Below are 12,782 nucleotides of genomic sequence, written 5' to 3'. Positions count from 1 at the left end.
ACACTCTCCCCAGTATTATTCTTTCTTGGCGTAATCCTCCCCCCTCAGCCCCCAGCCTCGCGCGCCTCTTGGAGTGAACAGGATCCTACCTGATGAGGAAAAAGGAGTAGAAAAAAAATTCCTTTCCCTCAAGGACGTTTGAAAACGAAAACATTTGGATGAGATTTGATGGTGCACCTGAACCGCGTGTCTGGACATTCCGTCAAATCGTCACCAGTCGTGTAAAATTGAATTTCTTTTTATTCACATGGAAACTTTATTTATTTTAACTCTAATCTTATTTGCATCTATTATCTGTATTCACCAAGGCTCTCTTCCATTACAAAAATGCAGATGAAGTAAATCTCACATAAATCCCGCCCATTTGTGTAATTGGTATACTAAGTGTTTATTTTAAGTGAGAATAATTTAGCTACAAATTTTCTTAAGGAATAACATTCTTAACACATTAAAAAAAACTGAAAACTCTGATTTGCTTTTATGTTTGACAGTAGCTCTTGATTCCCCCAAGAGGCGTACGGCGAGTGTGGCTCTCTGGCGCCATCTAGAGCTCCTGCCTGGGAGGACCGCGCTGGCAGCCTGGCACTTGGCTGTTAGCGCGCGGAGACCGGCTTGTGTCGAGAACTCCCAGAGCCCAAGGAATCAAGAAAAGAAAAGCGAGTTTTTATGTTTTAGTTGGGGACAAGCTCCGTTTTGAGGGGATATTGCCTAGTAGTGGCTTCAAGGGACGGGGATTATTTCTGGAACACGCTTACTGAAAAATCCAAGCAAAACAGAATAACACCCGGGTTGGCCCTGGTTTTAGCTTTCTTTCATTGTCTCATTCAGCCGTCTTTCCTAGGCGGTTTCAGGGTCTTCCGTACTCATAGATGAGAAAGCTGAACGCTGTTGGTAGCTGTAGATACGTGGATCCTGGATAGAGATCCCGAGGTGGGCACAGCTTGCCTCGAACACTTCGCCCAGGGCATTGGGATGGAGGGCTGCAGGACCGTTGGGGTCTGCGTGGACAACCCAGAACCGGCCGGAACGCAATTCTCTCAACCAGGTCACCGAGACCTCTTCAGGTCCCCAGAACCCCTAGGATAGGAGGGGAAGCCAGAGTCCCGAGGCTATGGCCAGCCTGGACACAACGACCACCGCAGCAGCCCTCTGCAGGGCTTCGGTGCTCAGGGTGGCGACCACGGCCCGAGTGGGGCGCAAGGAGCATTAGCTGGCCGAGGGGGGGCTGCGCGCGCGGGGACCCAGAGGGCGACGAGGAGCCGCCAGAGCCCTCGCCCCAGGCCCTCCCGACGGGTGCGCACCCCCTCCCAGAGCAGACCCACCCCTTTTGTCCTCGCCTTTTCGAAACCCAAATCTGAAATGAGATAACAGTTGGGGGCGTTGGCCAATTTTCTCTTCTCTGTGCTTCGTCCTGCCTCCCGCCGCCCCCTTCCCTCCTCTTCTTAGTCCACTACCCCTCCCCCATCCAGGAGCCTTAGGACGCTTTGCAGCCACTTTCTCCCCTCCCCCCCCCAGCAGTTATTGTATTTTAATTTAAAAAGCGACACCTTCCAACCCCGCGCCCGCCTGAGGAGGAAAGAAACGCAGTCACCCGAAGCTGTGAGAGAGGAGCGCAGGCTCCGGGGTGCCTGGCTCCCCAAACTCAAGCCAGGGAAACGCAGCGCGCTTCTGGGAACTCAACAGCCACCTTTGTAGCGGGTACTAGGCTGGGTTTGTATTTGCTGTTTTAATACAAACCCCGCCGCACTGCCTGTTTCAAAGATGTGCTAATTACTACTTGGATAGCAGGGCGCAAAGTCCTTGTCCATTTCCCAGTACAAAGTAGGTTGCTAGAAAATTTGAAATTGCCTTTCAGCCTAAAGCTGCCTTACCTGAATGTCATAATTACAGTAATTATGTACATCCAAATTACATGCTAATTAAATTAGAATCAAATCGTTCTAAATCGAAATCAAATGAGGTAGTGAAGAATTAATCAATGACAACATAAATAGAGCGCTTCCTTCAGAGATATTTATTGTAACGATCCAAGGAGGAATTTGATCTGAAAAAGTCACCTGTTTATTTACTTTCAAATTAGTAATCAGTTATTATCCCTTCTTCATAATTTTAACCGTTCAGTGCTATTTACCCCCCACCCTTTCCAGACGCTGGAGTTTATAGAAATATGTATGAGGTAAATACATACAGACTTGCCTCCCCATATATTATTGATATAAATATGTACTGTGTTTGGAACTCGAGTTAAGGTTTCCGAATGTCCGCGGGGACACACTGCTCCATAGTTGGCGGGGATCCGGGAAGGCTTAGCATTTGAGCTGTAGGTTTTCCCAGACTGTAACCTTCTTTTTCTTTGGGAATTCACTGGGGATTTCGCATTGTTTCGCCAGCATCTTGCCACTTCGGGGGTGATTCATTGATGAAAGAAATGCAGTGGATAGGGTGTGACTCCCTCAGTCCGCTTTCTTCTGGTAGGTTGCTAGTGAGAGTTGGTATTTTCTTCTTCCGCTCCAGGAGCTAGAGATTAGTATTGACTTCTCAAAGCACGTCCTTCACCTGTGGAGCCCCAGCGAGCAGAAAAAATTCTCTTGCCTTCCAAGCCACTGCAGGCTACTACGACCGCGCAGGGGACACATGCAGGAGGCCTGGCGGGGACAGGGCGGTAAGGGCCAGGCCCCCGGGAGCGCCGAACAGCTGTCCTGGCCCGCAGCCTCGCCGAGGGGCCTGGGAGTGTCTTCTGGCTGGGTTTGGGCCATTGCGGGTCAGAGCTCTTTACCTATGCAAATCTGTCTCTGTCTTGTAACGCGGGTGAACTAAAAGTTGGGCGGATGTGCGCCCACAAATCCCCAGCTTCTCTCCGTGTGCTGTGTCCCAGGTTGTCAGGTGAGAATCCCGGAAAGGTTCCAGAGAATGCAGGGTGCAATGGCATCTGCGGGGGGGTGGACCGGCGACACCTGTTCAGGACTCACCCTATCAGCACCCCGGCAACCGCTGACAGGGAAGGGCCAGAGGTTTCCATGTCTCCTCCAGCATCGCAGTCAGACCTTCGCGTCTCCCCTGGCACCTCTCTACGGTACTAGGCGCATTGTGGGGGTTCTGGGGTGCTAAGTGGCAAGTGAAGTGAGGGGAAACAGAAAGGTGGTAAGAATTATCTGCTTCCTTTCCTGCAGGTAGGAACCAGCTAGTAGAAACTTCAGGTCAGGAAAGCGTTCTCAGGGATCTTGCTCCTCACTTTTACAAACAGCACTTTCAGATCTGAAACCCGCTCCAAAGGCCGCCATTGCAGGCCTGTTAACACTTGTCAAGAATTGTAGTAAACTTAGCTCTTCAGAAAACCTAAATAAGATCACACACACACACACACACACACACACACACACACACACACACACACACACATTTAAGCCTGCTCCTTGGCACAGGGAGTGGAAGATGAGGCCTTCCCAAGAGGCATCTTCCACCAGCGTCTCTTGCCCATTAGGTCAAAAGCATGAACTCCAATCTTCCAGGCTAAAGGATGCTAAATTCTGTGACTGAAACAGAAATGCCTACACCAACAGCGGGACTGGTCGGATTCGCTATCAGCCAGTGGCCTCAGAATCTGGAAGAAAGGTCTCTCCACGACCTTTCAGATAAAAAGCTTTCTTCATATTTCAAGTGTACGACTCAAGCAAGATTCATGTCACATTGCAAGGTGAGCATTCCTGCCGCTATGCTGCAGCAACTTCTGCCTATTTGGACAAATATTGAAAGAAATTATGACCAATTTACTATGTAGACATCCAGATAAACCCTAACCTAACAACCCGATTTTTTTTCTGGTCATTTGTAAATCGACAGTGCCTCCTACAGGAACTAATACGCCAGTGTTAAATGAGGTTAGGGAGAAGAGTTGGAGAAGGCATGGCCCCAAAGTTTGACCTATGCCTCTCCATACATGTCCACATATAAGGAAAAGTAAAAAATGTCAACATGTACCCAGATTTATTTAAAATAATTTCTCTAGGTTAAGAAGAATGGCAAATCTCATGTCTACATTTCTGGAAAACATCACTGTTGACTTTAGGTTCATTGAACTTGGAGTATTCTTTCAGTACTTACTAGAAGCCTAATATTTTTATTTGTAAGATCATTTTCAGTCCCATTCTCCAGTATCATATGGCATGAAGATAGAACAAGCTTTGGGAAGGCTGTTGTTATGGTGTTTTTGTGTGTGAAAATGCCTCCCTCCAGTCTCTAAGTTAACATTGTGATTGTCTGGCATCCTTAGTGGCCAAGCCCAAAAACCAAACTGCAGATGCACATGATCTGTAACCATTGGGAAATTTTTCTCATAATTGGGTAGATAAGATTAGAGCCTTAAAAATTAGTCCCTTATGTTAATATTCTCAACAGGAAGGATTAAATCAGAGATTAAAAAAGCCTTAGGGGCTACCTTATAAGTTAAGAGGTGGTGGCACATTTTGGTGAAAGTCAAAGTGTAAGAAACAGTATTTAATTCATTCTTAATTATAGGATGCATTTCAACATTTTTCTTCATGAACACTGTATTGGTTTGGAACCCTCTTTTAAGGCAGTAAGTATTGCATAGGTTTTGACATTACAAAAAATTATAAAGTCTAAAAAGGTGTACGGTAGAAAATAATCACAGCGACACTGATGAACTCAGGGTGTAAATTACCTTTATCAATTTCAAATGCATGCTTTTTAAAGTGAAGGAGTAGGAGCTTTGAGGTTTGCTGGGAGACATTAAAGTATATGGGGAATGAGCTCAGTTCCTCTCTGGTTTCCTTCATCTGCATAATCAAAGGGCTATTTACATCGTCAACACAGCTATATCACAGGACATCTGCTTGTGTGTGCATAGCCAAGTAGTAGACACGGAGTAGTTTTAACTCCTTCCAAATTTATTTTCTTCAGAATTTGGAAATTGTTACTGCCATCAAAATCAGTATTTTTGTACTAGTATCAGAGATGCTTTAAAAAAAAGTGAAACACTGATAAAAGAAATATTCCAAATATTCACAATAAGAAAAATTTTGAACTGCATGTTATCTGCAATTTGTATTAAAATTTTCCATAGTTTTCCTTTACTAGTCATTTGGAACATATGGCAAAATCTGTAGCTAAATTAAAAAACAACAACAAACAACTTTATATATTGGCTTGGTCTACATGGTGAGCTCCAGGCTAGCAAGGGGCTATACAGTGATAGTGAGACCCTATTTCAAAGAGGGACGTCTCCTACTTTTAAGTAAAATATATCTAGTTTATATTTTTTCTATGTATTTTGTAATATAAATGCTTTACTTTTTGAAGAAAAACCTTGTAATGATATGTCTAACATCAGAAAGGCTATTGTGGGAGGCAGAATAACCAGTCCCCCAAAAATATGTGTGTCTCCAAGCCCTGGAACCTGTGAATATGTTACATTGCAAGGAAAAGGAGAATTCTAGGTGCAGAAAAGGTTGACTGACAATCAGTTGATCTTAAATGTGGAGATTATTCTTGATTCATCAGGTGACCCAAGATACTCACAAGGGTTCTTACCAAGTCGAAGGGGGATGTAGAACCAGTGTCAGAGTGACTAGATGTGCCTTAAACTACAGAGAAGGGGGCCGGATGCCAAGACTGCAGCACACATGTTTGTGGAAGGAAGACCACTCTACTTATGCCTTCAGTTTATCCTAGTGAGGCCCATGTCAGAATTCTGCTTTTCAGAACTATTAAGTTTAAAGCAATTTTGTATGCCAACATGGACAAATAATAGGACATTCAATTGTAAATATCTTACTCTGCAGAAAAAATTTAGGGTTTTAAAGTCTTAAGGAAATACTGATCGATATCCAGTGTTTTATTCACCCTACTGAATTTCATCAATCCCATTGTGCTCCAAGCAAATTCAAATCTTAACAAATATGAATTGATAATACTCAAGGTTGTCACTGTTTTAATGGTATTTCAAAGCAACAACAAAATAACAATGACTTACATATTTTAAATCTGGTGCAAGGCATAAGCTACCAACAGAAACAAAACTTTCTATTCCCTAAATAGAGTCCCTACAAATAAATACCTGTGAGCTCAACCAGTGGTACTAATACTTGAAATGACAGTTTATAGGGATGGAAAATTAAGAGTTTTTTTTTTTTTATTAGATAATAATGTGCAGGTCAGCCCTTGCTAAAGCTATGCAGTGAGAAAATGGAGTCCTTTATTCCCAGGAGCTGTCCCTCTGCCACTCATGCCCTTGATCTCCTGGGTGCTCACCGCGCCCTCTCTCTTCTGTGTTCACCATTGCCATGGTTTCTGTTGTCTTTTCTTCTGGTGCGCTCTTCAGTAGGGCTCAACTGAGGCCAGTCCCTCATCTCCCTTTGCCTGTGACTACCAGGACTCCTGCTTCTGCTTCTCCTGCTGCTCTCAGCCCTGCTATGACTTCGGATTCCCCCATTTCTGTCAGACCCTTTCATCTCTGGACTATGACGATGGTTTCTGGACTTTCGGTCAGAACCAAAATGGACCCGGGTGCTATTCTCCCCAGAACTCTCTTGTTTTGGAAGCCTTAATGTTTCGTTGGCTTTTCCCCTGTCACTGTGACTACTAGAAAATTCTTCATGAAGTTTGTTCTTAGACTTATCCTCTTCAGAGTCATTTGTTTTACTTCCTGAACATTTGGTTTTCTTCTTTTTCTTCCTCTTCTCCTTCTCTCTTTTCTTTTCTTTGTTGTCACTTTCACTGCTGCTTTCTGAAGTGTCAGAAGAGGAGGAGGAAGAGGAGGAAGAGGAGGAGGAAGAGGAGGAGGAGGAAGGAGATTTGTTTTTACGTTTTTTGTGTTTACTTCTGCTCTTCTGTAATTTTTTCTTTTTCTTATCACTTTTCTTTTTCTTTTTTTTCTTTTCAAGTCTATCCAATTTCCTATAGTTGGAAAGAAATAGTTCTTTCATCAACAAAAGAGAAACTGTCAACAGACAATATAATTTTCTTAGATGCTCACATCTAAACATTATTTACTCTATAACGATAAAATCATTTTCTTCCTTATAAATTTTTCAGGCATGTAGACATTAGTAGGAATTTAAATTAAGCCAACTTCCTGACCATACTTTAATGGGAATGACTGTTCTTTTGACAAAACATTCCTATGAGTCAGAACATGAAATTATTTAGCATTCCAAATAAAATGGTTCTCATAATTTAAAGAAAACTTGGGAAAGATGTGTAGCATTAACTGGACCTAGGCACAGTTAGATGAAAGGTTAAAATTGTGTCTATGTTTCAAGTGTAGAAATATTAATTGACATTAATTATTGCTGGGTGGTAGTAATGCACACCTTTAATGCCAGCACTCAGGAAGAAGAGGCAGGTGGATCTCTGTGAGTTTGAGGATAGTCTACAGAGTTCCAGGACAGCTAGGGCAACACAGAGAAACCCTGTCTTGAAAAAGCAAAAACAAATTTAACAAAAATCCAAAACCAAACATAAATGATCAAAACTGAGGATTAGAATATACTTTGATACTATATAAAATAATTACCTCCTAGTTCTCAGGGATTGTCTAGTTTTAGAAATACAGTAGTCACACTGCTTTCTGAATTTTCTGGGAGGCCTAAGTTGTTCAGAAGGGAGTTCTGAGTTACTGTGAGACACCAGCCTCTTCCCTGGGTTCTGCGGCCATGCTCCATGTACTAGAACATGGTGAGCGCCCTCTATTGGACTCCGCAGATCTTTAATTCTTTAGCCCACATGGAATGCTTAACAAATTTAAGCATTACTATAAATTTAAACATTCTCTCAATATTCCTCATAAAATTTTACAAAATGTAAAAAAAAAAACATTAAAATACCTTCTAAGAACAAGTGGTGTGCAAAGATATACACCATTTTATTAAGATGAGTAAAAGCTACAGATATGTCTACTTCCAAATGAAACACTCTGAAAGGTACAATAATAGCTTGGTAGTATAATCTGAGGACACAAACACAAATTTTCTTGTTATTGAAAAGACAAACTGTATTATTACTCTAGCTGAAGAATAAATCAATACAAATGACCCACAGTTTAAGCATCGTCATGAGCTCTCTGCCCAAAGCTGAGAGCACAGTCTAGGTCAAACCCTGGAGATAGGTCATTACACATGGACTCCTTAGTTACCTGAGAAGCTTCTGCTTCTGTTTGGTTGTCAGGGACTTCAAGAATTCAACTTCAGGGTCTTCTTCACCATCACTTGCAACATAGTCCTGAGTCAACAAAGACCAATTGCTCAATTTTAGACAAGTTAGTTACTAGACAGGAAAGAAAGCACTTACTCAGGACTGAAGTGTGGGCTTTATACTCCACTGCTAGCTAGACCAAAGGTTAATACAGCTGCTTTATAACTCTTGGAAAATATCAAGAGATGGAAAATAAGTACATATGGAAATACAGTAGGCTTCAATCTTTTAAATATTTACTGTCTAGATACAGCATTTTTAGTTTAATGAAATATAAAAACCAAGAGCATCTTGAGGGGCTGGGACTACAGCTCCATAACAGAACACTTGCCTGACATACACATGGCCCTGGTTGCAAGCCCCAGCAGAACAAACATATAAAAATATAAAGATCATGAAACTTAGATAAAAATATCAGTCACTTTAAACTTTGTCATTATAGTAATTTATTATAAAATATGCAATAATACAGCCTTTAAAGCTCAAGCCGGGGCTAATGGCTCAGTGTACAAAGGCACTTGCCACCAAGCCTGGAATCCACATGGTGGAGAGAACTGACTGCTCCAAGTTTTCCTCTTGATTTGCATTCATATGCATGCCTGCACTCACACACATACACACACACATTCACAGGCTCTTATACATACAAAGTGCAATAAGTTTGAAAACTTTTAACTTTCTGAATTTATGAACATTTAATAAATAAGTTTAAAGCATTTTCTATAATGCTTAGGGAGCTTTTTATAGACTTCTATTGGCTCAATTTAATGTCATTTCAAGGATGTGTTAGCAGGAAGGAGCAAACAATCCTATCACGGTTCAGTTAGATATTTTATCCACATAAACCCAAAGGAGCCATTTCATTTATTAAAATATAGGTTTATAAACAATTTCTCATTTAGGTTAAAGTAATAAAGAAGCAAAATCAAAATACATTTAAAGTATTTTCTTTGCTCTATCTTACTTTCCTATGGATATATGTATATTGGAAAACATTAAGTAGCAATTCACAAGCAATCACATTTAGATTTCCAGACATTTTCAGCTTACTGATAAAAAGATCATTACCTGTGATGGATCATTTGCGGTCAAGTTTCTCCCCAGTACATTTCGTTTCAGTGCAAACCCACTGTTTCTCATCTCCGCTATTAGCTCCGAGGGGTGCATCGACGGCCCTGTTCACAAAAATCACAGTTTGAATGTATCATTTATATCTCTCTACCTTTTTTGGACTCCACAGTAGGAATGCAGTTGAAGCTTTGTTAAGTAAAATCACAGCTAAATCAACTCAATAATCTTCTGCTGAGCAAATAATCAGATATGATTTTCTAAAACAGCAGTCTGGAGATTCAGAATAGAAAATAATTGCATTTTTCCTTACGTGCAAGGGGATGCTTGGCTTATGTAACTTTGTCATATTGAAATGTCTACTTGGAAGTTTAGTGCAAAATAAAAACAAAATAATGAAAAACTACAATTAAATTTTTAATGGTTATTCTCAGTAAGAATTCACTTTAGACTATTTTTTTTTAAATCAAATACCAATACTGAATATATTACAATGTATTTGATAATTACCAACACTATACATACATACTCAGGTACTTCAGTTATTAATTGCATTTATATATGTACCTAGAATTTGAAACTTCTAGTTATTGGGGTTAGTGACAAGCAATTTCAGACTAGCTATAGGTATGCACATTTTTATTTTCTCAAAACTGCTGTTTTTACTTTTGCAACAATATCCTAAGCCAGAAATTGAGCTGCTTTTTGATCTCATATTATGTACTAACAAAACATTTAAAGGCCTGCTCCCTTTCCTCAGACATGGGACTTACTCAGGCAGGAGACTCTTTCCTCCCCAGCTATACAGTCTCATCTCATTTTTGCTTTCCCTAAAGGTCATAAACTAGGTGACAATACACAGCCTCAGGTTATGCATGTATAATATAATGTGGTAGGAGAGAGCTGCTGCCAGCAAAGATTTCATGTGAGAAGATGGGGGACAGAAACACACAGAAGCAGATTTCTAGTTTGTTGAAAAATAGTTTACTCTCTCCGTCTGCTTTTTGGTCCTTTGCTCCTTATTTGAATGTTCTGCTACACGTTACTCTGAAAAGCAAGAAGTTATACTATTCAAGTCTTTTTACTTGTCAATAGCAGTTTTGGTGAAAAAAGTTTAGGCATAAACTAATAGCTTACTGAATTTTCCTGTTGCTCTATGTTCTAGGGATGAGGCACACAATGGTGGGGGGAATTGCTCATAACTGGAGCATGGGGGTTAAAACCAGTTTCTGTGGATTATTTTATATAATTTGCTTGCTAGCATTAATAAAATATTAAGTAAAATTTGAATTTTAAGTATGAGTTGCCTCTGAATGGCATAAAAGTACTTATGCAACTAATGTTTTAAATAAGTAAAACAAGTCACTTCGGTGGGTTTTCAAGTTTCACATATAGGAACAGAATTTTATAAAGCATAAAATGGGTCTTATTATTAATAACTTTAATTGATAGCAGACAAACTCAGAAAGTACACATGTTGTGGCTGGGGCTGGAGCTCAGGGCTAGAGCACCTGACTAGCCTGAACAGGATTCTGTGTTGGGTTCCCAGAAACATATGCCCAAAGCCAAACATGTTAGAATTAGGAGCCTGGCCCTTAGGTGAGAGGATACTTTTAATTTCATTATCTTCACCATAGGATGCGTACTTTTTATATTTTAGAAACAATGCCTTTATGCTAATTCTTTTTTTTGCTTTTGTTTTGTTTTGTTTTGTTTTGTTTTTGGAGACAGGGTTTCTCTGTATTGCTTTGGAGGCTGTTCTCAAACTAGCTCTATGTAGACCAGGCTGGTCTCTAACTCACAGAGATCCACCTGCCTCTGCCTCCAAAGTGCTGAGATTAAAGGTGTGTGTCACCACTGCTGGCTCTTTATGCTAATTCTAACTACTTGAAAATGATCTTTCCTGTGTACAGATAAAATTATGAAACAATGGGCTGGAGAGATGGCTCAAGAGGTTAAGAACACTGACTATTCTGCCAGAGGTCCCGAGTTCAAATCCCAGCAACCACATGATGGCTAACAACCATCTTTGATGAGATATGGTGCCCTCTTCTGGCATGCAGGCATACATGGAGGCAGAATGCTATATACATAATAAACAAACAAACAAACAAACAAACAAAAAGACTATGAAATAGACATTACTGTTTTAGCGTGAGTTTCCACTGTAATACAGTGTTCAGTGACAGGCCTGACAAAAGTCCTCATCATCAACAGTATCCAGGCTATTTTCATGACTATTTTATAATATTTTTTAAAGTTATAAAAAGTGCTCTTGAAAGAATTTTATTACATTATTTATAGGTGTGTGTACGGATATGCATGTCAAAGGACAACTTTTAACAGTTGGTTCTCTCCTTCCTAACATTTAGGTTCTGGGGATCAAACTCAAGCTATCATGTTTAGTGGCATCTGGATGGCCCTAGTCATTTTTTTTGCACTGGAAACTGAACCCCACACTTGCTGATGAACCCTGTGCTACTGTGCATATCTCACCAGTCCAGAGTCAAGTTCTGTTCCTGTATTTTTGTACTTAAATTTCTTACCATCAAAAGCTCAAGGTTTAAAGTTCTTGGTTTAGAAGATGTGACAAGGCAGGTTTAATTAAGATATATTTAGCAAGACATTTTTATACTTCCCATGTCACTGTGACAGAGGCTATGTAGAATTATGCTGACAAAAGTTAACTCTAGCTCTTCAAAAAGTGAAAACAGAGACAATAAACATATGTGCATGTGTGTGTATACATAATAAACATATAAACCTGTGTGTGTGTATACAGGGTTCTGTCCCTTGACCACTCTCTAGAGAGGATCTCAACACTACAGCTCAGGATGCTGAACAGGCAGCAAAGGTATGAGGTACCACCCTTGGCAAAACAGACACATCAATAAAATAGACTGTACAACAAGTACGTTCAAATACAAAATAAGTAACTTCACAGCTGGAGATGGGTTATAGGAATGCTTGGCTTTTTCATAAATTTACAATGCCAGAATTCACTAAACATTTTTTTAAAAGGCCAACTGTGCTGTTCATTTGTTTTCAAGACAAGGTTTCATGTAGCCAAGGATGACCTTGGACTCCTGATCTTCGTACCACCACCTCCTGAGAGCTGGGATTACAAGTATGTACAGCTTTGTGTCACAAGCAAACCCAGGGCTTCTGCATGCTGGGCAAGCTGTCTGCTGACTGAACATCTTCAGTTTAGGTATTTGTCCTAAAATGTGTCTGTGAGGGTTTCAGAGCACCTGAGCCAACTGGGTTTGGCCTCCACAGCAGGGAAAAAACCATACTCCACATCAGAAAAGCCAGCACACTGAGACCGCTCTACACATTCATTATTCTCAGACTTTCTTAACTGTAACTGTAACATGTCAAAATCCCGACTTTAACAATGGGGCTTAGTTCAGGTCCTGAGTAGAGTCATACTTTTCTTCTAGGAAAACTACTCATGCAACTGCATCTCAGAGAAGAAATCCCAGGAAGTAGAGTATGCTGAA

General features: G+C 40.7%; 1 protein-coding gene across 1 annotated transcript in view; it reads right to left on the bottom strand.

The window, feature by feature from the left end:
* Positions 1-5,923: 5,923 nt before the first annotated feature.
* Positions 5,924-12,782, bottom strand: part of Cir1 (corepressor interacting with RBPJ, CIR1) — a 28,656-nt gene continuing 21,797 nt past the window's right edge. The window contains exons 8-10 of the mRNA XM_027420171.2: positions 9,280-9,386; positions 8,153-8,238; positions 5,924-6,915 (exon numbers count right to left, since the gene is read on the bottom strand). Coding sequence (XP_027275972.1) covers positions 6,267-6,915; positions 8,153-8,238; positions 9,280-9,386 — 842 coding nt within the window. The 3' untranslated portion in view covers positions 5,924-6,266. The remainder of the gene's footprint in view (positions 6,916-8,152; positions 8,239-9,279; positions 9,387-12,782) is intronic.

The sequence above is a fragment of the Cricetulus griseus genome, chromosome 6 (assembly GCF_003668045.3).
Source record: "Cricetulus griseus strain 17A/GY chromosome 6, alternate assembly CriGri-PICRH-1.0, whole genome shotgun sequence".
In the NCBI taxonomy this organism is placed as follows: domain Eukaryota; kingdom Metazoa; phylum Chordata; class Mammalia; order Rodentia; family Cricetidae; genus Cricetulus; species Cricetulus griseus.
This window is presented reverse-complemented; position numbering and strand designations above follow the sequence as displayed.